This window comes from Rhipicephalus sanguineus, chromosome 10 (genome assembly GCF_013339695.2).
Source record: "Rhipicephalus sanguineus isolate Rsan-2018 chromosome 10, BIME_Rsan_1.4, whole genome shotgun sequence".
NCBI lineage: Eukaryota > Metazoa > Arthropoda > Arachnida > Ixodida > Ixodidae > Rhipicephalus > Rhipicephalus sanguineus.
The window spans coordinates 111,816,674-111,842,793 of NC_051185.1; the positions used below are offsets into that span (position 1 = coordinate 111,816,674).

The following is a 26,120-nucleotide window of genomic DNA, read 5'->3' on the forward strand; positions in this document are numbered from 1 at the left end:
TTTTTTAATGGTGATCCATTTGAAGACGTGTGAAACGTATTCGAGTTTCGACCTTCTGCATGTCGGCAACACATAGACTCCGGCGATGCCTGAATGCCAAGTTGCCAACTAGTTCTCTTGTAGAATATAACCTAACCATTGTTGCGTTCAGGATCATAATTAAAGTCTCTTTTTTGCGTGGCCTATATAATTTCCCTCTTCGGCGAGGCTATGTATGTATGTATGTATGTATGTATGTATGTATGTATGTATGTATGTATGTATGTATGTATGTATGTATGTATGTATGTATGTATGTATGTATGTATGTATGTATGTATGTATGTATGTATGTATGTATTACACACTGAGCCTTCTGTATGAAGCGAGTTATTTTTTTACATTTCACTATTTTCTTTCTGCAATACATGTAGATGCGAAGCCACTGACCAACGCCCTTGTTATAGTACTCTTATTTGTAATGACCCTTGGCAATGTCTCGCTTACGTCACCACGACACCGAAAATAATGCACTCTCTTCGCCCCGAGCACCACATTACGCAATAAAAAAGGGATCTCCTGCTTTCCTGGCACCACTGATGCAGCTTCGTAGACGCTGCACAGAATTGCAGGGAGCCAAAACGCCGGATAGCGGTGAGATAGGCCATCGAAGCTGGCGAGAGAGCAACAACCCCCCTTTGCTTGCAGGAAACAAAAAAAACCACGAAAGCCATGCGGCTCGGCGCTGCAGCAACGGACCGCGTACGCCCTTGAGCCGCCCATCGCTCCCTCTCCGACTGACTCACTTCTCTCCGTGGTGGCCCGCTCTCCGCCTCATTATCGTCTTTTATACGTTGTCCAATTTTAATTGCTGCTTTTATTTTCTTTAACGGGACTCTCCCCGAGCAACGTTCCGCTCGGGTGCTCAGCGCACTTGCTCCGTGATCAGCCGGTCTTGCGCTCGCACTTTCGCGGCTGTGTCCGTCAGCTACCGCGCGCTTTAGCTTGGACTAGATCCACGAAAACCCGGATATTTCGTTGTCGTCTGCTTGTCCTGTGCGCGCTGTCGTCCGCTTCGAGTGATTACATTCATCTGCACCAGTGATTACACACGTCACAATGGAGGTAAGCGCCTTTTCTCAGTATACTTAACACCGTAAAGGTGTAGATTCGTAGAAATAGGTGTACGACTCACTGCGAATCGCGCGGCTCCGCTGTTCGTTTGCACACCGCGAAATGTGTACACACGTTTTGACCTGCGCCGCGCGTGTTTCCTTTGACGCGCCGAAAATAAGACGCGCCGCCGATTGATTGAAGTATGCTTCTTACTCGGCAGAACAATGGCTCCGCGAATCACCTCCGTCATCTCGCAGGAAGCAGTGCGGAAGAAAGCGAAAACGCATTCCACTGAAATACTTATTTTTTACCACCATCTGAGAGAAAAATGGAGTGACGAGAAAATCTTCAGCTGTAATTGCAGTTTGACAGCTGAACTCCGCTTCGTTGATACACAATCCGGGAGACAGCCTACACTGTATAACAAAAAAATAAAAGAAATAGTCCTTTTTTGATGAGTCATGACTTGTCACATATATAACTCTCTGTGAATGCGTTGTCTTTTGAATATCATACTCCCTTCGCAGTGTCGCGGGAGGCGCGATTCCCCAAGAGATACTTAAAGTGCATCTTTAAAGAGAGTTATATGTGTGATAAGTCAGAATTCGCCAGAAAGAGTAACCAGTAATCTTTTAATGCGAAAAGCCCTAGATGCCTCATGAAACGGGATAAGAGATCTTCGGCGGCGTCTACCCGAATGATTAAAAAAAAATCCACATCATGCGGTGACGTCAAGATCGCCAAAATTTGTGACGTCATCATGAAGGGACATACCATGACGTCGCATGATGGCGTCATCTAAGGATGTCGTCGCTTGGTCAAAGGTTGGCCGATCCCGGAGGCCACGTGAGGTACAATGAGCTTGCAATGCCTTCAATCCCGGGGTTGTTCAAAACCACGTTGGGTGCGAAAAGCTTTTGGGGTCACTCGACCGAGAGGAAGAAGAAGATGGCTTTGGCCTTCCTGTCGTCTTAGGCAAATGTATATTCATTTATTCAGATACCTACAGCGCCCAATGGACATTATATTGTAGGAAAAAAAGGAAAGCATTACAGGTAATTTAATGAAACATCAAGGGCAACAACATCAAGATGGTTAAGGTTACAGATAGCGTGACACATGTATACACTCCTAATATAACATATGACTCTCAAAATATAATAGGATTAAAGGCAAGAACAGATGGACACATTATAACAGAACTATAAAAGGTGAAAAAAAAAAGATTAACAGATGGAGACAAGGTTTGAATGCTGCAGGGTAAATGTCACATGCGATACCTAACGAAACGAGAACTCAGCAAGGGCACCGTCAAAGGAACTGGGTGGCGACAAGACAACCTCCTTCGGGAGACTATTCTAATCATGGACTGTGCTGGAAAAAAAACGAATGCGTATCAAGGGCGTCCGCAGAACTTTTCGCAAGGGGGTGGATCCGCACGGGGGCGGGCACCCAAAACAGCTAGCCTTTCTTTCATTGCCGTGACACTACCGGCAAAATTAGTCATAGAGTGGAACGTGAAAAGGTTGCTCGCAATCGTGAAACGCGTTTCACACGGATATGCGGGACCTAGGTGTGCTAATCAAGCCGCGTAGCTTCTCGCTACTGCCTAGAAAAATGTTATCTAAAATTTCAAGGAGGAGGGGGACAGTCTCCTCCCTCCGGACGCCCTTGATGCTTACATATGTTAATACAACTGTATTCTCTAACCTTTAAGGAATGACCCCGACGGGCTGACTTGTAGGTAAGATCAAGGATGCATGTTTGATTCCATAGGCCTGTTGCTCCAATAAAAATTTTGTGAAACAGTTTTAGGCGCATGTATTTCCGTCTATCTTGCAAAGACGGCCATTAAAGATCGGCTCTTATGTCAGACGGGCTTATCGTGAAGTCTTAGTTCGAGAAGACAAATCTTGCTCCACGCTTTTGAATGCATTCTAATGCGGAAATGTATGTCTTTGCACACAGTAAAAATTTTTACACCCTAAAGGGTGTAAGACGGGTGTATGCGTTAAAAGCGCCCTTGTGAACACCCTCATTACACCCTTATTTTACAAATGGGGTGTTCGTAAACAAAACACCCTTGCAACACCCCCTTTACGCCCTCACCAGAAGGGTGTAAACGAACTAATATGCAAATGTATGACAATTTTGGGCAGGCTATGCTCTTAAGTTGGGTCAACATGAATTATCATGCCAAATGAAGAAAATATGAGCCTGTACATCATGCACATGTACAAATGCCCTCACTGCTAAGCTGCAGTGGGTATACAATGACACAAAATATGAACGTGTGTGGCATAACCAAGTAAATCTTTAATCACTGAAACATGTGCTTTTCTGGACCGTATGACCAACGTACGAAATAGAAAAATGACACACAGGAACTTTCTTGAAGTTTCGCTTCAGGAAGTTGAGGACCCGGCCGGGTGCAACTCCCCCTGAAAAAGGAATCGAGTTGATTCCGAAATGTCGGGAAATAAACCCATTTTTTGGTTGGAGCCCTTTGAAAGTCTTAAAATTGGTATGGCGGGACAAGAGTGTATGACGAACATAAATGACTAGTCCTAACGTGGAAACCATGACACGCATGTCATGTACAGCAATGATTTACATGACATGGTCTCGGGGCGCTTGAGGCTGTTTAATTAAATGGATATATACCGAAATTGGTATGACAATACATTCCTGTATTACGAACATAAATGACAGGTGGTAACATGAAAATCATGCCATGCATGTCAAGTGCGGCATGATTTACATGCACGCTCATGGATGCTCGCGGCCGCTTCGCTAGCTTGACATGTACCAAACTGGGCATTGCGTGACGTGACTATGACGAACATGACAGGTGGTAACATGACATGCGGGTCATGTAGGGCATGATTTACATGCCACACATGGTGCGCTCGCGGCCGGTTCGCCAGCTCGATATGCACCAAAACTGTTATTGCGTGACTTGACTGTACGACAAACATAAATTACAGGTGGTAAGATGACAATCATGATATTGTCACGTGGTCGTGACGTCGACGAAGACAGCAGTCGGCGTTTGCAGGATGAAACTGTTTATTTGGCCGAACTTGTGGCCGGAAAATGAGAACTGGAACTACAGCAATATACGCTGTACAATGATAGCGGCGAACAGGGCGTCGTTCGTCGATCAACTGACAAGCAGTCAAGCGCGTCGGCTTTTATACAGGCGCTATCGAACTTTCCAGCGATATCGCTGGTGGCGGCGTAATCTCTAGACAAAGCTGGAACATTCGCGTGCGGGGCGCAATCTTAACAAACCGATCTACTACAATCGCGACGCTTCTAGAACACTACTTCGCCTACAGTGTCGAGCGTTGATAACCGTCCCTGCCGGTCAAACAAGACAAGAAGTGGGCGTGGCATTGCCCCCTCTGAAAAAGCATCGTCCCGATGCTTGTGAAAGAACATAGAAGAGAGGAAAAAAAAAAAAACAAGTGCATATACAAATAAATCACAATAACAAAGGAAAAAATAGAGTCCCCAGGCTCGCTAACGCGCAAAATACGGCTTAAGGCGCACGACATGGACGACTTCAGGTCGCGCACGGCGCCGCTGAGAGTTCGTAATGCCGTCAGGGACAACCTCATAGTCGAGTGCGCCGAGGCGTCGAAGTACCCTGTACGGTCCGAAGTATCGTCGAAGAAGCTTCTCACTAAGTCCTCGTCGGCGTATACCCATACACGGTCACCGGGTTGGTATTCCATGTGGCGTCGTCGAAGGTTGTAGCGGCGGCTGTCAGTCGTCTGCTGGTTCTTGATCCGTAGGCGGGCGAGCTGTCGTGCTTCTTCGGCGCGCTGTAGGTAGGTGGTCACGTCGATGTTTTCCTCGTCGGTCACGTTTGGTAGCATGGCGTCGAGCGTCGTTGCCGGGCTCCGTCCGTAGACCAACTTGTACGGCGTCATCTGCGTCGTTTCCTGTACGGCCGTGTTGTACGCGAAGGTCACGTACGGAAGGATGGCGTCCCACGTCTTGTGTTCGACGTCGACGTACATGGCCAGCATGTCGGCGATGGTCTTATTTAGACGCTCGGTGAGGCCGTTGGTCTGTGGGTGGTACGCAGTGGTGCGGCGGTGGCTTGTGTGGCTGTATTCCAGGATCGCCTGAGTTAGGTCAGCCGTAAACACCGTACCTCTGTCGGTGATGAGAACCTCCGGGGCGCCGTGTCGAAGGACGATGCTCTCAACGAAGAACTTGGCTACCTCAGCGGCACTGCCTTTGGGCAGGGCTTTTGTTTCGGCGTAGCGGGTGAGGTAGTCGGTAGCCACGACGATCCATTTATTTCCGCAAGTCGACGTTGGGAACGGCCCCAGGAGGTCCATCCCGATCTGCTGGAATGGTCGCCGAGGAGGCTCGATCGGCTGAAGGAAGCCTGCTGGTCTTGTGGGCGGTGTCTTCCGTCGCTGACAGTCTCGGCACGTCCTTACGTAGCGAGTGACGTCGGCAGCAAGGCGCGGCCAGTAGTACTTTTCCTGTACTCGTGCGAGCGTTCGGGAAAGTCCGAGGTGTCCAGCCGTCGGGTCGTCGTGCAGGGCATGCAGAATTTCTGGTCGCAGTCCCGAAGGTACAACGATAAGGTAGCTGGCTCGGGCCGGAGAGAAGTTCTTCTTTACGAGGACGTTGTTTTTCAAGAAAAATGATGCCAATCCTCGCCTGAATACTTTTGGGACAGCGATGGTCCTGCCCTCCAGGTAATCCACTAGACCCTTCAGTTCCGGGTCGGCTCGCTGTCGTTCGGCGAAGTCTTCGGAACTTATGGCTCCCAAGAAGCTGTCATCATCCTGGTCGTCGGGCGGTGGCGGGTCGACGGGGGCACGAAACAAGCAGTCGGCGTCGGAGTGTTTCCTTCCGGACTTGTACACGACAGTAATGTCAAATTCTTGAAGTCTTAAGCTCCACCGTGCGAGGCGACCTGAAGGGTCCTTCAAGTTAGCTAGCCAACACAAGGCGTGATGGTCGCTCACAACTTTGAAGGGCCTGCCGTAGAGGTAGGGGCGAAACTTTGACGTAGCCCAGATGATGGCGAGGCACTCCTTTTCTGTTGTGGAATAGTTGACCTCTGCTTTAGACAGCGACCGGCTAGCATAACTGATAACCCTTTCCAGTCCGCCCGTCCGCTGCACAAGGACGGCGCCGAGTCCTATGCTGCTTGCATCGGTGTGAATCTCTGTATCGGCGTATTCGTCGAAATGCGCAAGTATCGGAGGCGTCTGCAGGCGTCGTTTCAGTTCATGAAATGCTTCGACTTGCGCTGTTTGCCACCTGAATTCGACGTCGGTCTTCGTGAGCTGCGTTAGTGGTTCGGCGATCCGTGAAAAGTCTTTGACAAAACGTCTGTAATAGGCGCACAAGCCGAGAAATCGGCGCACGGCCTTCTTGTCGGTGGGTAGCGGGAAAGCGGCGATGGCAGCTGTTTTCTGAGGGTCTGGGAGCACTCCAGTCTTGCTGATCACGTGACCCAAAAACAAGAGCTCCTCGTACGCGAAGCGGCACTTTTCTGGCTTCAGGGTGAGCCCGGAGTTCTTTATTGCTTGAAGTACGGATTGAAGTCGCTGGAGGTGTTCGTCGAAGTTCGAGGAATACACAACGACGTCGTCCAAGTAAACAAGGCAAGTCTGCCACTTCAAGCCAGCCAGCACGGTGTCCATGACGCGCTGGAATGTCGCAGGTGCCGAGCAAAGACCGAAAGGCATGACCTTGAACTCAAAGAGGCCGTCGGGTGTTATAAAAGCGGTCTTTTCTCGGTCTCTTTCGTCTACTTCGATCTGCCAATAGCCGGTCTTGAGGTCCATCGACGAAAAGTACGTCGCGTTGTGTAGTCGATCCAGGGTGTCGTCTATCCGTGGGAGGGGGTACACGTCCTTCTTCGTGATTTTGTTCAGGCGCCGATAATCAACGCAGAAGCGCAGTGTCCCATCCTTCTTCTTCACTAACACCACGGGTGACGCCCACGGACTCTTTGAAGGCTGGATGATGTCGTCGCGTAGCATTTCGTCGACTTGTTTCTTTATGGCCTCACGTTCTCGCGTCGAAACTCTGTAGGGGCTCTGTCGGAGTGGTCGAGAATTTTGTTCTGTTATAATGCGGTGCTTAGCAAGGGGCGTTTGTCGGACCTGCGATGACGACGAGAAACAGTCCTTGTATTGCAGGAGCAGGGTTTTCAGCTGGTCTTGCTTGACCTTCGGAAGGCTCCGGTTGACGTCGAAATCTGGTTCGGGACCTCGATTCGTTGAAGCAGGTTCGGCAGCATCGAAGAGGGCGAAAGCATTGCTGGCGGCCACACATTCGTCGATGTAGGCGACCGTCGTACCAATGTTGAGGTGCCTATATTCGTGGCTGAAATTTGTCAGCACTACCTTTGCTTTACCGTCACGCAGTTTGGCTATACCTCTTGCGACGCAAATTTGACGGTTCAAGAGTAGTTGCTGATCGCCCTCGATGACGCCTTCAAGGTTCGCAGGTTTTTCGGTGCCGACGGAAATAATGATGCTGGAGCGCGGTGGAACGGTCACCTGCTCTTCTATCACGTTCAATGCATGGTTCCCTGGCGTCGCGTGGGGCGGGAGCGCTTTGTCTGAGGTTAGCGTTATCGACTCAGACCTCAGGTCGATGACGGCGCCGTGGTCACTTAGGAAGTCCATTCCAAGTATCACATCCCTAGAGCAATTTTGTAGGATTACAAAGCTCGCAGGATAAGTCCGGTTATTGATGGTGACTCTCGCCGTGCAGACACCAATCGGCGTTATCAGGTGGCCTCCAGCTGTCCGGATTTCGGGTCCACTCCAAGCGGTCTTTACTTTCTTCAGCTTGGTGGCGAATGGCCCACTGACGACGGAATAGTCGGCCCCAGTGTCGACGAGAGCGGTGACGTTGTAGCCGTCGATGATAACGTCGAGGTCGCTAGTTCGTCGTCTTGCGTTGCGGTTGGGTCGCGGCGTCGGGTCACGGCTGCGTCGGTATGTTCCGCTGCTTCCATGTTGCGTCGTCGGTCTTCTTCGGTCCGCGAGGTTTCGTCGGCAGGGCTTCGTCTGCTTCGCGTCGTGTTCTGCAGGTCTCGTCGCGTGGTCGTCGGCGGCGGAGGATCTTCGGTAGTTCGTCGTACAGCAACCGCACCTCCATCGGTTGCTGCCCTTAGTTTTCCGGATACGGGCTAGGCGACCGGCCCCGGTTTGGGCCAGTGTACGGTCGGCGGTGCGGTGACATGTAGCGGCCGGGCGACGGCGAGCGGGATGGTCGTCGTTCTTGCCACTGTGTTCCGGTGAGGTAGTCGTCAATGTCGCGCGGCCGTTCACCTGGCTGCGGGCGCGGCGCGTTGATGGCGAATCCCCGTAGTCCCATCTGACGGTACTGGCAGCGGCGGTACGTGTGGCCGGCCTCTCCGCAGTGGTAGCAGAGCGGGCGGTTGTCGGGGGCACGCCAGACATCGGTCTTCCTCGGGGTGTTGCGCTGGCCGACAGGTGGTCGGTAGGGCGTCGGTGGCGGCGGCGGCGTCTGGCGACGGTACTGCGGCGGTGTGGCGTCTTGGCGCGAGCGTGGAGGAGGAGCATGACGGCGGGCTGCAGCAGCATAGCTCATAGCTTGCGGCTGCGGCTCTGCTAGCTGAGGCGCGCCGAGTGAATGCTGGATCTCCTGGCGCACGACGTCGGCGATGGACTCTACTTGAGGTTGCGACGAAGGTAGAATTTTTCGCAACTCTTCTTGCACGATTGCTCGAATCGTCTCACGCAGGTTTGGCGGGTCCTAGGGCTTGAAAGTCGGCGTAGCTTGTAGCCGAGAAGCGGCGGTTGTATTGCCGCGTTCGCATCTCAAGCGTTTTCTCGATCGTGGAAGCCTCTGATGCAAATTCAGTGACCGTCTTCGGCGGGTTCCTTATCAATCCAGCGAAGAGTTCCTGTTTGACACCCCGCATGAGGAACCTCACTTTCTTCTCTTCGGGCATACTTGGGTCGGCGTGTCGAAACAGGCGATTCATCTCTTCCGTGTAGATGGCAATATTTTCGTTGGGCAGCTGGACACGGGTCTCCAGCATAGCCGCGGCCCGTACCTTGCGGACCACGCTCGTGAACGTGCTTAGGAACGTCGTTCGAAAGAGATCCCATGTTTGTAGGGCGGATTCTCGGTTCTCGAACCACGTCCTCGCGGCGTCTTCTAGGTAGAAGTATACGTGGCGCAGCTTGTCCTCGCAGTTCCAGGTATTAAATGTTGAGACCCTTTCAAAGATCTCGAGCCAAGTCTCGGGGTCTTCACATGGCGAACCACGGAACGTCGGCGGCTCCCTGGGTGGCTGCATCACGATCGCCGTAGGGGGCACTGCGTCAGTCATCGTCTCGGCGGTCGACGTGACGGTCTTCGGCTGCCTGGCGTTTTCGGGAAGGAGCCCGTACTCTGGTTGTAGTCCCTTCTGCCGGCGGCTGGTTCGAGGATTCGGGTTGTCCTTAGAGTCGTCTTCTTCGCGGCTTGGGCTTGGGTCAGCGCTCCGCGGTGGCGTCCGGATCATGAAGCAGCACCTCCACCAGATGTCACGTGGTCGTGACGTCGACGAAGACAGCAGTCGGCGTTTGCATGATGAAACTGTTTATTTGGCCGAACTTGTGGCCGGAAAATGAGAACTGGAACTACAGCAATATACGCTGTACAATGATAGCGGCGAACAGGGCGTCGTTCGTCGATCAACTGACAAGCAGTCAAGCGCGTCGGCTTTTATACAGGCGCTATCGAACTTTCCAGCGATATCGCTGGTGGCGGCGTAATCTCTAGACAAAGCTGGAACATTCGCGTGCGGGGCGCAATCTTAACAAACCGATCTACTACAATCGCGACGCTTCTAGAACACTACTTCGCCTACAGTGTCGAGCGTTGATAACCGTCCCTGCCGGTCAAACAAGACAAGAAGTGGGCGTGGCAATATGCATTTCATGTACAGTATGATTTACATGCTACGCTCTTGGTGCGCTCGCGGCCGGTTCGCCAGCTCGATATTCACCAAAACTGTTATTGCGTGACTTGACTGTACGACAAACATAAATTACAGGTGGTAAGATGACAATCATGACATGCATTTCATGAACAGCATAATGTACATGCCACGCTCTTGGTGCGCTCGCGGCCGTTCGCTAGCTTGATATGTACCGTAATTGACATTCCGCGACGTGACTGTATGATGAACATAAACGATAGGTCCTAACATGCAAACCATGATATGCATGTCATCTACGGCGTGATTTACATGACACTATCTTGGTGCGCTTTCCGGCTGTTTTTTTAACTTGATAAGTACCAAAATTGGTATGGCATGACATGAGTGCACTCACAGCGGCAAGAGAGTGCTAGCAACTCTCTTTGCGGGAGTAAACGCTTGTCCCATATTTCACTCCCTTTTCAGGAGTGCTGGGAACTCTCTGCTGCACAGAGTAGGCATGCTCTCTCGACAGAGTTCTGGTACTCTGGCTGAACCAGAGTGAACAAGCTCCATCGCCAGAGTAAAGTCACGCTTTTGAAATGGAGTACATAGACTCTCGGCTGGAATTGCGCTACTCCCTCGCAGAGTTTTACAATGCTGGTTGGGCTAGAGTGCATGAACTCCCTCCAAGAGTAGAATCACTCTTGCTGCTAGGACTAACGTTTAAAAAAAAAAGGGAAAAAAAAAAAAGAAATCCTTCGTACGTTTTCTACAATGTAACAGTGAACCTGGCTGAAATGCCTCAAGCTTACCTCACACATACACAGAACTCATATCCGCACACTCATTCATACACAACACAGCAACACTGAACATATGCACTACTGGCGCTGCACAAAACCATACACCCGGTAACCGGTATATATATCCATGATGTCTGGCCCCCCTTCCAGTGCCAGTGGCAACAGCTCTGCTGTGCGTATTTACACAGCAAATATACATGGAACACGTGTAAATATCGAATGATCTATTGTGATACTGTTGGCACATTGATCTTTTACTATAAAACAGCATAATATTCAACACTGTTTTCATTCGCAAATTCCAAATATCAGCTGGGACTCTATGATATCGGCTCAATGCCGTACAGCCGCTCATGCCCAAATCTGAGAGTTGTAGTCACGCGCTTACAAATACACTTGCGGCGATCTTTTACCAGGGTTGGCTGATGAATACTTTACGACGTTACGATCTGGCGTCCGCTCGGACATGCGGTGCCGCGGCAGGCGCGGCACGTACATACGCCAGAAAATCAACGACGGTCAACATCACCACAATGCAAGCGCATCTCTGGCGATTCTCGCACTTTCGCTCAACCTCGGTTGCATTTTAATGCATTCAAAGCTTTCGACGATAAAATGCGCATTCTTCAACCTTCGTCAGCCACTTGCGCCGAGATCGGTCGCACTCAATATGACCCGTACGACTCCCAGCGAAGGTAGGCCTAGCGCACCTGCCGAGTCCGTGTGTACATGCTGTCGGCGCTTCTGGGTTTAAGGATACGCAATTCCGACGTGTAAAAATGAGTGTACAGTAGAGCTTTAGTATCGGTTAACATGAATGAACCATTTTTTCTGGCGTACGGTGTTCGTACAAGAAGCGATGGGCATCGTTACGACGCCGCTTTCAGCAAACGCACCCCGGCAGCCACCGAAAGCCGCCGGGCGTACTCGCCGGCACTTCGCAGACACAGACTTGTCAATTAGTACGCCTTGTTGAACTAACATGATGGCATACTTTCTTGCACGTTCAATTTGGTGTTTGGCGAACGGTTATGTATGTAGTTGCACCTATCGATTCAGATGCAAATCAGTACATTGACACGGGCGCTGTGCGGGTGTATCGTCGATAGCGCGAGAAAATACAGGTTATTGAATGTCATTCGTGGTCGTCAGCTGTTTTGTGTGTTATGAAGACGTGAATTTTATTTGAAAAGGAAGATCGCGTCTATCTTCAGTATGCGACCCGTAAAGATGAAGTCGAGCGGTTAACTCTGTCTTGACTAGTCTTTTTACGGCAGGAGTGCTGCGTTGGGGCGTGGCGTATAGTGGTAGAGACCTCGGCTTGAGAATCTTATGGTGGCAGATTCGATTCCTCCTGCCGGCCGTTTTCTTTTTTTCTCGCGACTCTTCTTTTATTGCAATAATGCTTTGTGTCTACCTTATTCCAGTGGCAATTAGTTTGTGTCGTAAACTAAGTTGGCGATGCGTTAGAATTTGCCGATGTTCGAGGCTTCGAAACATGCCTCTGTTGGCGTTTCAGAAACCAAAGGTTTACGATCCCAAACACTTCTTTTGTTATTACTGAAAGCTATCCTATTAACTTGCACAATAAAGTGACATCTGTGGAGTCTACGCTCGGAGGATTATGGTTAAGAGACAGTTATATATCGCTGTGCGGCGTCGGCCAGAAGCTAGCGCTAGTTTGTACTCCGTCTGCTTAGAAGGGAGTTCCCGACCCTGTTCACGCTACGTCGGGGAGGGAGTTCCGTGGATTGGGAACTCTATCTGAGTAGCAGAGAGTTCGCGGTCTCTTTTACTCTGCCTTCAAGGAAAGAGCAAGTTCCGGGGCTAACTCTCGACTACTCCCCCACGGCGTTAAAGAACTCTGGCGAGAGTAACACAGTCGCTCTACCCTCGCAGTACTCCCTCTACATCTGTGAGTGTGTGTGACGGACATAAATGACAGGTAATGCATTGTATGTACCAGAATATACGCTTCATTAGCATGGTATATACCATATTGTACATGCATGCATGCATGCATGACAAACATGCGACATATAGTGGACTAGATATCATGACATGAATGACTTCATTTGTCTCAAAGACACACAAGGCAATGTACAAGGCAATGTATGCATCTCTTTGCTGGCTGCTTCGCATTACATCGATTCCCACAGTGCGTGGAATGTGTCGGATATGTTTTTTCTTGAGGTGTACGACACATGTTGCTTAACAATAAAATAATGGGCATGGTGAGACATGACTCTACACGTGCATGAAGGAGCACTAAAGCAATAATTGAAGAAAATTGCCCGACGTATTAATTCGTCACGTCACAACGTGTATTGCACGAACAGTAAAATGTACCGCATGATTTTTTCCCGTAAGAACGTGCAATATACAAACATTAATGCCAAACGAGCCTATGGCGAACTTCATGTCTTCGTTGAGTCGCAAGTGAAAGTGTAAGTACAAGTCGGGCGCCACGAAGTGTTCCGAGAACGTGCTCCACTTCGACACTCCGACAGTTGGCGTTCTGACGACTTCCGACATCCGCTGCCGAGCGGCGTGTTCTCGATGAGCTTCGACTTTTTCGGACTTCCGGTTCCGCATTTCCCTTCCTGTGCTACTTGTAATTGTCTCTTCAGTGCTCGGCGCAAGCTTGTAACACCGGTGTCGCGCGACCGCTCTGGGACGCTATCAAATTTCTTGACCGCGGCTGAAACGGGTGCGTAGCCGGAAATTTATCTTGGGGGGAGGGGCCTGACCTCCATGGTTTATGTATGCTAGTGCGTGTGTTTTTATGTGTGTACATACGTACACATTCAATTGAAATGAAAAAAAAAATGATCATTGGTCATTCAGCAAATTTATGAGGTATAGACTTGGGTGAAACGACGACGTTAACTAACGCCTTTTTGCCGACTTGGAGATTTCGTCGCCCATTATTTCGATGCTATCTTGGGCACCACGCGGCGGGACAATTGAAGTATGGCGTCCTTGCTCGTTGTTCGAAGCTTCCTGACGACGGCGGTCGCTTTGTGATGAGATTTGTGTAGCTAGACCGGTGAAACATTCTAAACGGGTGCAAATACCGGGCGCGTTACGCTTGCAGTACGCGGCACTGACGACTATTTAGTGAATCTGGTTCGATAAAGTCAAGAAAATCGGAGCCGTGCCCCTATCGAAAAAAAAGGAAGCTTTCTGTCTGCGTGTGTAACGTACTATTTTTCTTTCTTTCTTTCTTTCTTTCTTTCTTTTCTTTCTTTCTTTCTTTCTTTCTTTCTTTCTTTCTTTCTTTCTTTCTTTCTTTCTTTCTTTCCTTCTTTCTTTCTTTCTTTCTTTCTTTCCTTCTTTCTTTCTTTCCTTCTTTCCTTCTTTCTTTCATTCTTTCTTTCATTCTTTCCTTCTTTCCTTCTTTCTTTCTTTCCTTCTTTCCTTCTTTCTTTCCTTCTTTCTTTCTTTCCTTCTTTCTTTCTTTCGTTCTTTCCTTCTTTCCTTCTTTCCTTCTTTCTTTCGTTCTTTCTTTCTTTCCTTCTTTCTTTCTTTCCTTCCATCTTTCTTTCTTTCTTTCTTTCTTTCTTTCTTTCTTTCTTTCTTTCTTTCTTTCTTTCTTTCTTTCTTTCTAGCGCATTGCTCAATGTCTGCGTGTGTAACGTACTATTTTTCTTTCTTTCTTTCTTTCTTTCTTTCTTTCTTTCTTTCTTTCTTTCTTTCTTTCTTTCTTTCTTTCTTTCTTTCTTTCTTTCTTTCCTTCTTTCTTTCCTTCTTTCTTTCCTTCTTTCTTTCTTTCCTTCTTTCTTTCTTTCTTTCTTTCCTTCTTTCTTTCATTCTTTCTTTCGTTCTTTCTTTCTTTCCTTCTTTCTTTCGTTCTTTCTTTCTTTCCTTCTTTCTTTCTTTCCTTCCATCTTTCTTTCTTTCTTTCTTTCTTTCTTTCTTTCTTTCTTTCTTTCTAGCGCATTGCTCAATGCTCCCGCCTGTTTCCTTACTACATGCCGGGAATCGGACCGTCATTAACGTGCTTTGCAGTGCAACACTTCAGTTGCTACAGGCAACAACGACCGTCATGCGTTCGCCCCTCCACGGTGGTCTAGTGGTTATGGCGCTCGGCTGCTGACCCGAAGGTCGCGGGATCGAATCCCGGCCGTGGCGGCTGCATTTTCGATGGAGCCGAAAATGTTTGAGGCCCGTGTACCTAGATTTAGGTGCACGTTAAAGAACCCCAGGTGGTCGAAATTTCCGGAGCCCTCCACTACGGCGTCTCTCATAATCATATCGTGGTTTTGGGACGTTAAACCCCAGATATTATTATTTATTATTACCGTCATGCGTTCATATCCAGAGAGAAATGAAATGTGGCATCGTGAAATGTCAAGTCACCTCGATAACCGTGATGAAAGACCAGGTTACCAGAAACGGCTGATGGCCCACGATCGAGGGAGCATCAGTTATTGGAAAACGGCGCATAGAAGAAATACGCGTGAGACTTGCGCGTCTTCGAGGGCCGCGTTCCTGTACGCTCGCTGGCTCCGTGTTAGTTACGTATACGACTCCGAGAGTTAAAAAAAAAGCTTCGCTGAAAATGCGGGAGCTAAGCATCTGATCTGGAGATTACAGCTTGCCTGAAGACTTTTGTGTCGGACGCTACTGCAAGTCATCTGAAGAAGCCCGTGAGCTGCATCATTACAGCCGAAACTGAAACAGTGATGTCGAGCCTGTCCGGAACACTTGTCCAGACATGTGCGACATCCCCACCCATATGACTGCATGGCCACAGGAGGTTGTCCACTAGATATGATCGAGGCGGTGATCCTGGACTGAGGAGACCTCCGTAGAGTGAGGCCAGCACTGTTGGGACTGATATTCATCCTCTCTCGCGTTTAGGTGAGTTTAAATCAGAAATACGCAGAGGAAGTATCCTTTTACGAACTTTGGCCACCTTGCAACCGAATCCTGCCAGTCGCGTTACTACGTATACGGAGACTTGGCATGTACCATGTCTTCGCACCAACTATGGATTCGAAACACTACGTTACCGTCTTCCAAGTGTGATGAACAAATGGAAACTAACAATTGATAATCTGCGTATATTGTCTAAAACTGAAATGTTAAAGCGGATGTGCTGACTGTGTTGTAAATGAATGTTGGGTGATTTCTGTAAGGGTTATTTAGTTTCATTCTTTCATACATTGCTTTGTTATGAATCTTTTTGTATGTATTTCAGAGTTGTCATTCTATTATTTGCTGTCATGGGCCACATGCGTGTTTCTTTTTGTATTGTCGCTTTCCGCTGCCTGTAATTTTTGTAATTTTTGTAAATTTGAAATTTAGATTTTTTTCTGGGTGAAGGGGCCAGTCAAGCTGTGAAATGCAGCTTTTTTCCTTTCGCACCAAACCACGTATACAGTGTATTTTCATGTACTTGTCACGTGGTTGAATAAACTCAAACTCAAACTGAAATGATAGCGGGGAAATGTAATAAAATGTCACCCGTGTACTTAGTTTTAGGTACAAGTTAAAGGGCCCAAAATAGTCAAACACATACGCGCACACACATGTACACGACGGAAAGGAACTACACCTACGCAGCGCATATTTTATCGTTATGTGTATATTATGTGCAAAAGTTATTATGCATTTCCAACTTCCTCAAGTATATGCTCTTTCAAACTGTACCATGGTTTCGTGACGCAGAACCCTATAATTTAACTTTAAAATATTCAAATTAGGCACACAGACAGCCTGTACGATGAGTCAACTGGAGCTATCCTCTGGCTTACCTCCTTTTCTTTACTTTGCCTTTCTCTCTTTCTCAGAGGCCATGCATCTATAGATACAAATGCTTAAACCATGCAATTATACTACAAGTCGCAGCGCGCGTGAGGAAAATGTTCAAGCGCGGTCGTTGCTTGTTTTCGCCTGCCGAAAGCGAAAGTGGAGCTGTTATCAGCTTCCCGCAGCTTACAGACGGTATGGCACACGCTGTGAGCAAGCAAGGTCACAATGAATGCCTGACTTTGTATACCAGTGCAGGCCAAGCACTTGATGTCTCGCACCGTAAAAGACGGCAACTCTGTAGCGCACTCACCTGGACTGTTTGCGATGAAAATTTTGATCTGACCGCTTATCTAGTGAGTCGTGTCTTCAAACAGTACCGCGTCAGGTGATTGTTTATGCGCATAGCATTCCCTAAACGGCACATCTAACTGAAGGCGTTTTTAAGGTTTTATGCGCATAGCATTCCCTAAACGGCACATCTAATTGAAGGCGTTTTTCAGGCACTTTCCCAGGTAACCAAGGCTGGCTGATACTTTACTCGACTAAGTTTGATTTAGCTCGTTATAGGTAGTAACGACACGTGGTGGATCATATAGTACGACGTCAGCAATCTGATTTGTGCTTGTATTATCTCTGCTAGACACGCCTTCTAGACATCATATATGTAGTGAAAAATCCGTTTTCCTGTATTTACCATCATCTGTGAAATAAATTTTGCTGCCTATTACGTCTATAGCGACAGAGAAGAGGCCGACACCCGTGTTGCCCTGGTTCAACACTTCTTCCTTCTTTTATTGCGTGCTCTCGAGCAGCACCGTCTTACGCCGGCTTCTTCGCGCGTCTTGTGCGCGGCATGGCGTTTCCCGCCAACGTTTTCCCGCGGTAGATTCAACATCCTCCCGGGGCCGCGCTGTGGTCGTTTGCTTGCGTGAGGTACAGCCGACTAGCAGTGCGCCGGACTTGCCGGTGGTTTGGGTGGGCGTGTTCGAAATACCTGTTGATGCCGCCCTGCCTGGAAACGCCTCGACCACTCTGACGAATTCCCACTGCAGCGCTGACACGCTGTCGTCACTGACCTTGACGAAGACACAAACGCGCAGTCGCGACGAAGACGATGGCTCGCAGTGATCGGAGCGCTCGAGGAGCAAGCCTTCTTTCTTTGTTTCCACAGTCGGAAAAGCTCCTTGTGTTTCACACGCCTTCGCGAGCCCTGCCATGGTGGAACCATGCCAACAGTCGCAAGTTCTTGCTGGTAGCCCCTCGACGTGCTTATTGGTTGGGAGGCGCGATCGTGTCGGCGCCCGTGCTTCTTCGGGTTCCACGCAGAGTTGCGTTACAGGGTGGTCATCTACTGTCACGCCTCCCTGGTCTTGAGATGTCAGTGAGAGGCAACGTGGAATGCGAAGGCCAGAAAGCTGAGGATGTTCCGATGCCGTCTTCTTCCACAAGTCCTCGACGTCAGGTGGTAGAGGCTCCTCCCAATCGATGCCTTTATCGAGCATTTCGTCCAAAGACGGTTTACCGTATTCGTGGGATGAGGCATGACACACGGCGCGGACCTTTGTAGGCACGGCCTCACGTCGGACTGCCGCATGATGAGGCAGGTAGTAGACGGTCTGTCCAAGGGGTGCAGACGACATTACTCGCTCTGCATGGCCTTCATCAAAGCACTCACTGGTAGTGGCATGGTACTCCTTCAGAACTTCTGGGTCATGTTCGAACCGCTGAAACTGACGCTTGAGTCTGGTTTCAGCCACACTTCGGTTACGACAAGACGTGAGACCTTGCGTCTTGATCATGAGCGGTATTACGTAGCGTCCTGCGTTCTTGTGTACCGCGCTAGGAAAGTGGACGAGCGCTGGGTGCTTGTTGACGTCGTCTTCTTGTCCGTCAGTTATACCGATGGCGTCCAAGCGCCACATCTCTGATGGGTCTCCAGGTCGGACTTCAGTGCGCCAGTCATCGGAACAAGCCAGCAACAAGGCGGTTGCACTGATGTTTCGCCGTGATGAAGGAAAATAGGCGTTAGCGCACATTCCTTGAACGATCCAGCCGAATATGGTCTCAACTGCGCACAGATTGTCGGTGAAGCGCTCGACGCGTCCGGTCAATACCCTCCAGTAGTGGTCTGAACCGATCAAAACGCTTATCGTAGAGTCTTGAGATTGGTCCCCTTGAGGTTCATCAGCAAAGACCAGATTGCGGTCACGCATCATATTGATAACGTTTGGCTCTAAAGCGGGACCCCTTACTGTGCAGACCTTGAAGTGGCACCTGGCGATGATGACCGTGCTGTCAGGGCTAGAGCGGACGGTAGATGTGGCGGTGATGAGGTGTCCGCAGCCTTGCGGTTTGTCGACGGTCTCCCTGAAGTGGCCTTCTCGCGTGACGCTCGACTCTCCTCTCTACTTTCGACTTCCACTTGAAGGAACTTCAAGATCGCCTTGACTTGCTCGTCTCTCGATTGGACTGCAGAGTCCGCGACGTCTGCGCCAGTCTTTGTGCGCTTTCGGTACTGGATCGCCAAGTCCTCTGGCAATGAGCGCATCAGCACCCGGTGCAAAACAACTGCGTACTCTGAAGACGGCATGCCAAGACTTTCCAAACAACCGATCCTGAACTGTATTTGTTCGTACAGGTCACGCAGCCTTGCTACTTGCGACGATGTCTCGATTGGTTCGATGGCAAGGAGGCTGTCGATGTGGTCGTCGATGAGAAGGTCCTTTCGCCCGAACCTTTCGGTGAGCACCTTGACGGCGATGTTGTAGTTCGCTTCGGTAAGGCTTATTCCTTCAATGGCCCGCTTCGCAGCGCCGGCCAAGTACGTCTTCAAGTACTTGAACTTCTCGATACCGGTGAGATCGGGGTGCGTGTGAATGGTCGCCTCGTAGTGCTCCCAGAACACTGCCACTCACGGTTCTCGCCGTTGAAGACGGGCACTTGAAGTTTCGGCCAACGCGACTCGCAAACCCGGTGCTCGTGGTCTAGTGGGATCGGCGAGGTCTTGGCCGATGGTCTCCGATGTGGGCAGCTCCACATGGAGCTGCTGGCGCCGTCAACTGTACCCGCATGCCTCGGCTGGTTGGTTTCGGTGACGGTAGAACCAACCGCTTGCACGCGCGTTCATCGCGGACCGAAGCCTACTGATGGATTTCACGATCTTCTCGTGGTAATCCAGAGCGCCCATAATTTCCTCGTCGAACTCCTCACCGTCAAGGGCGTCGGCGATCTGCTTGTCCAGTTCGGCAAGAGCTGTGTCTTTGTCACGAAGCCCGTCGATGAGCTCCTGCAAGTCGGCGGAAGACGGTACTGTGCCTTGCAGGAGGATCTCGGTGGCCTCAGACAGGAGTCGGGTAGTGGCACCGCGAAGGGCGCCTCGATGCCTACGTAGCTTGTCCATCCTCGGTACGGTACGTAGGATGTCGGCCTTCTCCCGGGTTTTCGGCACCAATAATATAGCGACAGAGAAGAGGCCGACACCCGTGTTGCCCTGGTTCAACACTTCTTCCTTCTTTTATTGCGTGCTCTCGAGCAGCACCGTCTTACGCCGGCTTCTTCGCGCGTCTTGTGCGCGGCATGGCGTTTCCCGCCAACGTTTTCCCGCGGTAGATTCAACAACGTCTACTTCAGACATGGCGAAATTGCCCCTAAAAAAAAAGGAGGCGCATCACATTACTACTTCCTTTCTAGAATTTTTTGTGCAATCAAGTTGTATTACAAATTAAAGTTCGCCGAAAGTAATGACATTACATCACTATTAATACTTAAAGGTAACGAAGTTATTTCGAAATTACTTCAACAATTAAAGTTAAGAAAAGCAACATTACTAAAGTTCGAATGCTACCCGGCTTTTCTGTGGGCGTACCTCATACCCACGCTTGAAGTTTTGCACTAAGATTAACTTGTATTTGTTTTATCTACGCTTGTGGTCATTTTTTTATGCCGCAATGGAAGCGGACATGCTATACTATAGTCAATAGCAATTGGGAAAGTAAGAAGTAACTTTTTTGAATTTACTCGCTCGAAGCGGTTCATTACATTACTACATTACCAGCCCACAAGCGTAGTTCATTACAATACTCATTACTTCAAAAAGTAAAATTAGTAACTATAATTACACTACTGTTGGTTGCTTGGTTGCTTGGCAGGCTAAGCCTGACCGCCGCATCGTGGGCTCTCTGGACGGCCCAAAGCTGATCCTCCTTGTTGGGGCTTCTGATGGCGGAGAACCACTTGGCTTGGTTGGCTTGATCGCTGCCCAGTAACGAAGGGCATCGCCAGAGCATGTGCTCTAAATCAGCTACCTCCCCGCAACGGAGCACGAGCTGCTAGTGTAAGTATCCGGATAAATTTTGTGAATTAAAGCCAAATTTGCGTACCAACCTGTCTGTAAGGGTCTGTCATTGCCTGGGCTCTGTGTAATTTTCTGTGTGGAGGGGGGCAGATCCTCCTGCCTAGGTAGAAGGAAGGAAGGAAAACGGGAGAGAGGAAAGACATGGATGTTAACCAGTTTGGCATAACCGGTATGCTACCCTGTACAGGGGAAGGGATGGGGGAGATTGAAAGAAGAGTAAAGAAAGAGAGAAAGAGAGGGGAGCACACACGCGCACACATAACTTCACAGCGCAGAGCGGCAGTCTTGTGCGGTATGCGGCATCATTAAAAAAGTCTACAGCCGCTCGTGTAAGTCTGTTGTCCTTAGGAATTTGAGCAATGCCTTAGTTGCTTGAATTCTCGATGACTTATCAGGATGACACTGGAGAATTGTTTCTAGTGTCAACGGTCTGTTGTGAAGACGAGCGAGAGCGAATATCAGGGATCGTCTCTGCGCAGCGTAGCGAGGACAGTCGCAGAAAATATGCTGCAAGGTCTCCTCAGTGCCGCAGGCGTCGCAAAGAGCGTTGTCGGCCATCCCTATTCGAAACGAATATGACTTCGTGAAAGCCACTCTTAGCCATAAGCGGCATAGCAGAGTGGCCTCTCTTCGGCGGAATCCAGATGGTATTTGAAGTCGCCGCAATTCGTTTAGGTGGTGTTGCCGATAGTTTTGGCTTCTTGAGGTATTCAGTGTTGAGTGCGAAATATTCTTTGCGATTCTTTGAAGCATGGCAGCAGTATCAGACCTTGAAAGGGGTATAGCCTCTTCCTTGTCGCCTTGCAAAGCTGACCGAGCAGCATTATCGGCATGTTCGTTGCCAAGCACGCCGCAGTGACTTGGCAACCATTGAAATGTCACTTGGTGTCCCTTCTCGAATGACGTATGAATGAGGTGTCTTATCTCGAATACCAGTTGTTCATATGGTCCACGCCGCAGGGCTGACAAGAGAGATTGTAGGGCTGCTTTGGAGTCACTAAAAATTGACCATCGCTGCGGTTGTTCGCGATTGATAACACAAAGTGCAGCGCGAAGAGCTGTCAGTTCAGCAGCCGTTGATGTTGTTGGGTGGTCGGTCTTAAAGCTAACAGTTACACCTCTCGCTGGGACAACTACTGCTCCGGACGAATCACGGATGGTCGTTGAGCCGTCGGTGTAAATATGTATGTGGTCGGTGTATTTCTCGTGCAGTAGAAGCAGAGATAGCTGTTTCAGGACAGGAGATGACAAATCAGATTTCTTCTTAATTCCTGGTACACTGAGGTGCACTTCAGGACGAACCAAACACCAAGGTGGAATCGATGGTTTGGATGCGGGGCTGAAGCCTGACGGTAGGTTGGCGGAGTAGCTCCAGATTGTTGCGCAGTATGATGCTAGCGGTCTTTCTGAGGGCAGTGTTGCCAGGTGGTGGTTAGGAGCTCGAGCAAAATGCCTGATGTGAGCTCTAAAGGCTTCTAACGCAATGTGCGTTTGTATCGGTTCATCCTTGGCGATGACAATAGTCGCCTCTGTTGGCGCACATTTGGGCAGACCTAGGCAAACTCTGAGTGCCTAAGCTTGTGCAGCCTGTAGAACGCGAACATTTGCCTAGGTAGAAGTGCTGCGAAATCTCATTGTACGTGGTTGGCTGATCTCTGTTCTCCAACGTCGTGTATTGGGGAGAACCCCCGTGGGCGCAGAACGTCAGACCTCGCGCCTTGGAGTGGGCCAGCTCGTTGAGGTTGGTGGGGCCTGCTTCAAAATGGCCCATGTGAGCAGGAAACCACATTAAGATGTGACTAGAAAAATCTCTGTCACCGAGGATACAGCGTGCTTCCTTGGAGATGGCGCCGACGGATTACTGTTAAGTCTGATCTATTTCCTCTGGCACATACAACCATCTGACCAAAGGTGCTGTCGATCGCATACGGGTCATTCCACGCCAAACGTCCCTGCCATTTTGGCGACCATCTCAAAAGTTTTCGAAAAAAAAAAAAACATGCTGATCTCTTGCATTGAAAACAGCGAACTTGCTAGAATATATTGGGGGAAAAAGATTTTTCGTCACGTGGAAGCCTTCCGGATTTCGCAGAATGTCGTCTTAGTGTGATTTGTCAGAAAAATTATTCTGAGAGTATCGCTGCTTGCTTCAATGCCAAATTTGGTTTAGATACTAAGCAAAGGCGTACTAAGTAAGCTGTTCGAAGATCAATATTACTGCGATTTTCCTGCCATATACGCCTCCAGTAACTTTGCCAAAATATTCTATATTTGCATTTTTCCTTGCAATACTGCGCTATGTACGAATATCTGAGTAATGAATATTTACTCTACAAAAGGTATATTTTGGGTTAAAAATAATTTCAGACCACTGATGTTTCTAAATTTTACAAGAAAAAATTACGAATTTGAGAAAATCATCATTTTGGTCCAAACTCAGGCGCAATTTACACCACGTGGTGGCTCTGTATAAAAATAAACTTTATACCTCAATCGAAAGCAAATAAATAGTTGTTCCTATATGGTAAGTTTTATCATTGCAATTTTTTTAAGGTAGAAAATAATTTTTGAAGTTCTCCAGTGACGGCTATGGGCAACTTCAATGAGGAAGCTGTTGTATGACCGAATGGGAAGATAGCCGGCAATGGGGAACTTCAAAAATTATTTTCTTTCTTTCGTGCATGTTCCGTGCATTTATTGTTTTTTTTTTCGCTTACTTCTATTAATTTGGAAACAGCCTTAGATCCAATCTCCGGATGGCCCTATGTTCTTGGTTAGACAGATTTTCCGGGGAGCTAACCATATAATGCGTATGCATTAGTGGTACTGATATCAATCAATCAATCAATCAATCAATCAATCAATCAATCAATCAATCAATCAATCAATCAATCAATCAATCAATCAATCAATCAATCAATCAATCCATCAATCAATAAAAAGATTTCCCGGCCATCACGGTAATGCCTAATGCAAATTCTGAGCGCAGCTTCGTGTTGGAGCGAGGCCAACTGTGTTTGAAGTTTTGGCTTTCCGCAATGTATCCACTACGCCTTAAATCATAATTTTTGTGAAGTAGGACAGCATCCGCTACGCCATTATTCGTCTTTCTGCGGATGAGTGAGGTAGTCGCCGCACATCTCTAAGGTATTATGAGCACTTTGTTGATGCATGTGGCTGATGACGATGAAGAATTATGGCTGAGCACTTTGCAGTGGGTGGGAAGCATTAAACCACCCTCTCATTGCGCAATTAGCATTGTGTGATGACCGGTTGTTAATTTTATTCTTCTGCCACGCTATATTACGTAGATTAACGAGATTCCTTGCCCGACATGAAGCCTGATAGGGTCTTTTTGCAAACGAGTTTCAAGCACCAGCGTGGCTCTGTGGTAAAATACTCGACTGCCACGCAGAGGGCCCGGGTTCAAATCCCATTCGATCTTGGGTATTTTTCGCCCATTTTATTTTTTCATGTCTATCGGTTACGCCACCCACGGCGACGGCGACGCCACTCAACGCAGGATCGGGCGCCTAAGAGCGGCGCTCAAACATATATTTACCGAGCTCCAAAACAACGGAAACGTCATAGCGTCGGCGCTACAGAAATTGCTAATATTTACGACGCAATAAAGACGCTACTAGAGAAAATACAAAAAGAAACAATAAGAAAAATGTAAGAAGTAAGAATGATAGGGGAATAATACAAAAGATGGCTCATCCCTTTATCATAGGAATCGGTATAAGACGAAAGTGAAACGTGTCGTCACAGAAGTAGTTGATTGTTTATAGTGCATTGGTACATGAGAGCTTGTACAGTGTCTACTGTTGTTTGGCAGATAAGCCCGCTTTATGTGGACGCGCTCACGTTGACGCCTCATGTGGACGCGCACACTGACGCCCATGACCATGATTTAACCCTAGCGGTAGATGAAGTTCTTAACATATACGTGGACACCGCATATGGGGTAAATCCCGCGCAAATTTGGCATCAACAAGCACATAATAAACACTGATACTCCATATGCACTACTTCACAGCGTAGTGAAACGCGAATTGAAACGCTACGCGCGTCGTGTCTTCCCTCTAGCAATGAAATCGACAAGTACTGCAGATTGGGCAAGTTGGTGCATTATGATATCGTATTGGTATAGCGCAGCTCAGTTTGAGCATGAATAAAAGAGGCTACAGCGAAGAAGGAAACACAGGCAACAGGATGAGCGCTCCCTCTAGCCTGGCCGTTAATTTTCACAGGGCGAGCGGGGAACGCGGTGTGACAGCCAGACGAGCGTCGGAGAGCTATTTTTCGATATGGATGGATGCTATGAGCGAGGCTATGGCATCATGGCGAGGCTTGGCCTAAAGCCACCACCTCGCGGTGTGTTAAAGCGTTGACGAAAATACACTTCTATAGGAAACGCGCCGAATGGGAGCAACGGCGCGTTTCTTTTGTTTTTTTTTTTCGAGCCTGATGGCACACAATGCCAACGCCCCGTTTTAAAGGGAACGCTCATAGCATCCATCCATCCAATAGCACTGTGAAAGGAAAGTGTAAAAGATAAAAGGCGCGTTCATGCAGCCTCCGTTATGTGTTTGGCGGTAGCTCAGTGGGCTAAACGCCCGCCAGTCATTGTAGTGGACCGAGAGGTCACGGGTTCGACTCCTGTGAATGGAACTTTTTCTTTGCCATCTGATGACGTTCATTTTGCTGACGTATTTCCGTGTCGGAAATGCGTCATAAAAGTATTGGTGGAGCCCGGCATAAAGCACTTTCGTGTTAAAACACAACACAAGAAATATAGAAGGATGCCTAAAGACTCTTTATGAACAGCGAAGCACAAAAGGTAAGCATACAGAAAAGACAAAGGAAGATGAAAGAATTTGGATAACCTCTGAAACCATGTCAAAACAGCACGAAGCTTGGAAGAAAACGATGACTGTGAGTTGTGAGGAGCGTCGAGATCAAGAAAATACGCATTGTAAAGGCTTTGTATTCTGTAGACGGTTGGGTGTTCACAAAGGCAGGCAGGTACAAAGAAAGGTCCATGCTATTTGGTTTTCCTTCGCAGCATTCGGAAAACCACACAACTGCGCAGCTCAGGGCAGGTTATGATACCCTGAAGAAGTTTGAAAACAAATAGCAAATAAGCGAGATTTTTTTTTTATTTTGTCACTTT

General features: G+C 48.6%; 1 protein-coding gene across 1 annotated transcript in view; it reads left to right on the forward strand.

Moving 5' to 3' along the window:
• Positions 1-925: 925 nt before the first annotated feature.
• Positions 926-26,120, forward strand: part of LOC119372266 (ninjurin-1) — a 141,833-nt gene continuing 116,638 nt past the window's right edge. Inside the window, exon 1 of the mRNA XM_037642746.2 lies at positions 926-1,104. Coding sequence (XP_037498674.1) covers positions 1,099-1,104 — 6 coding nt within the window. The 5' untranslated portion in view covers positions 926-1,098. The remainder of the gene's footprint in view (positions 1,105-26,120) is intronic.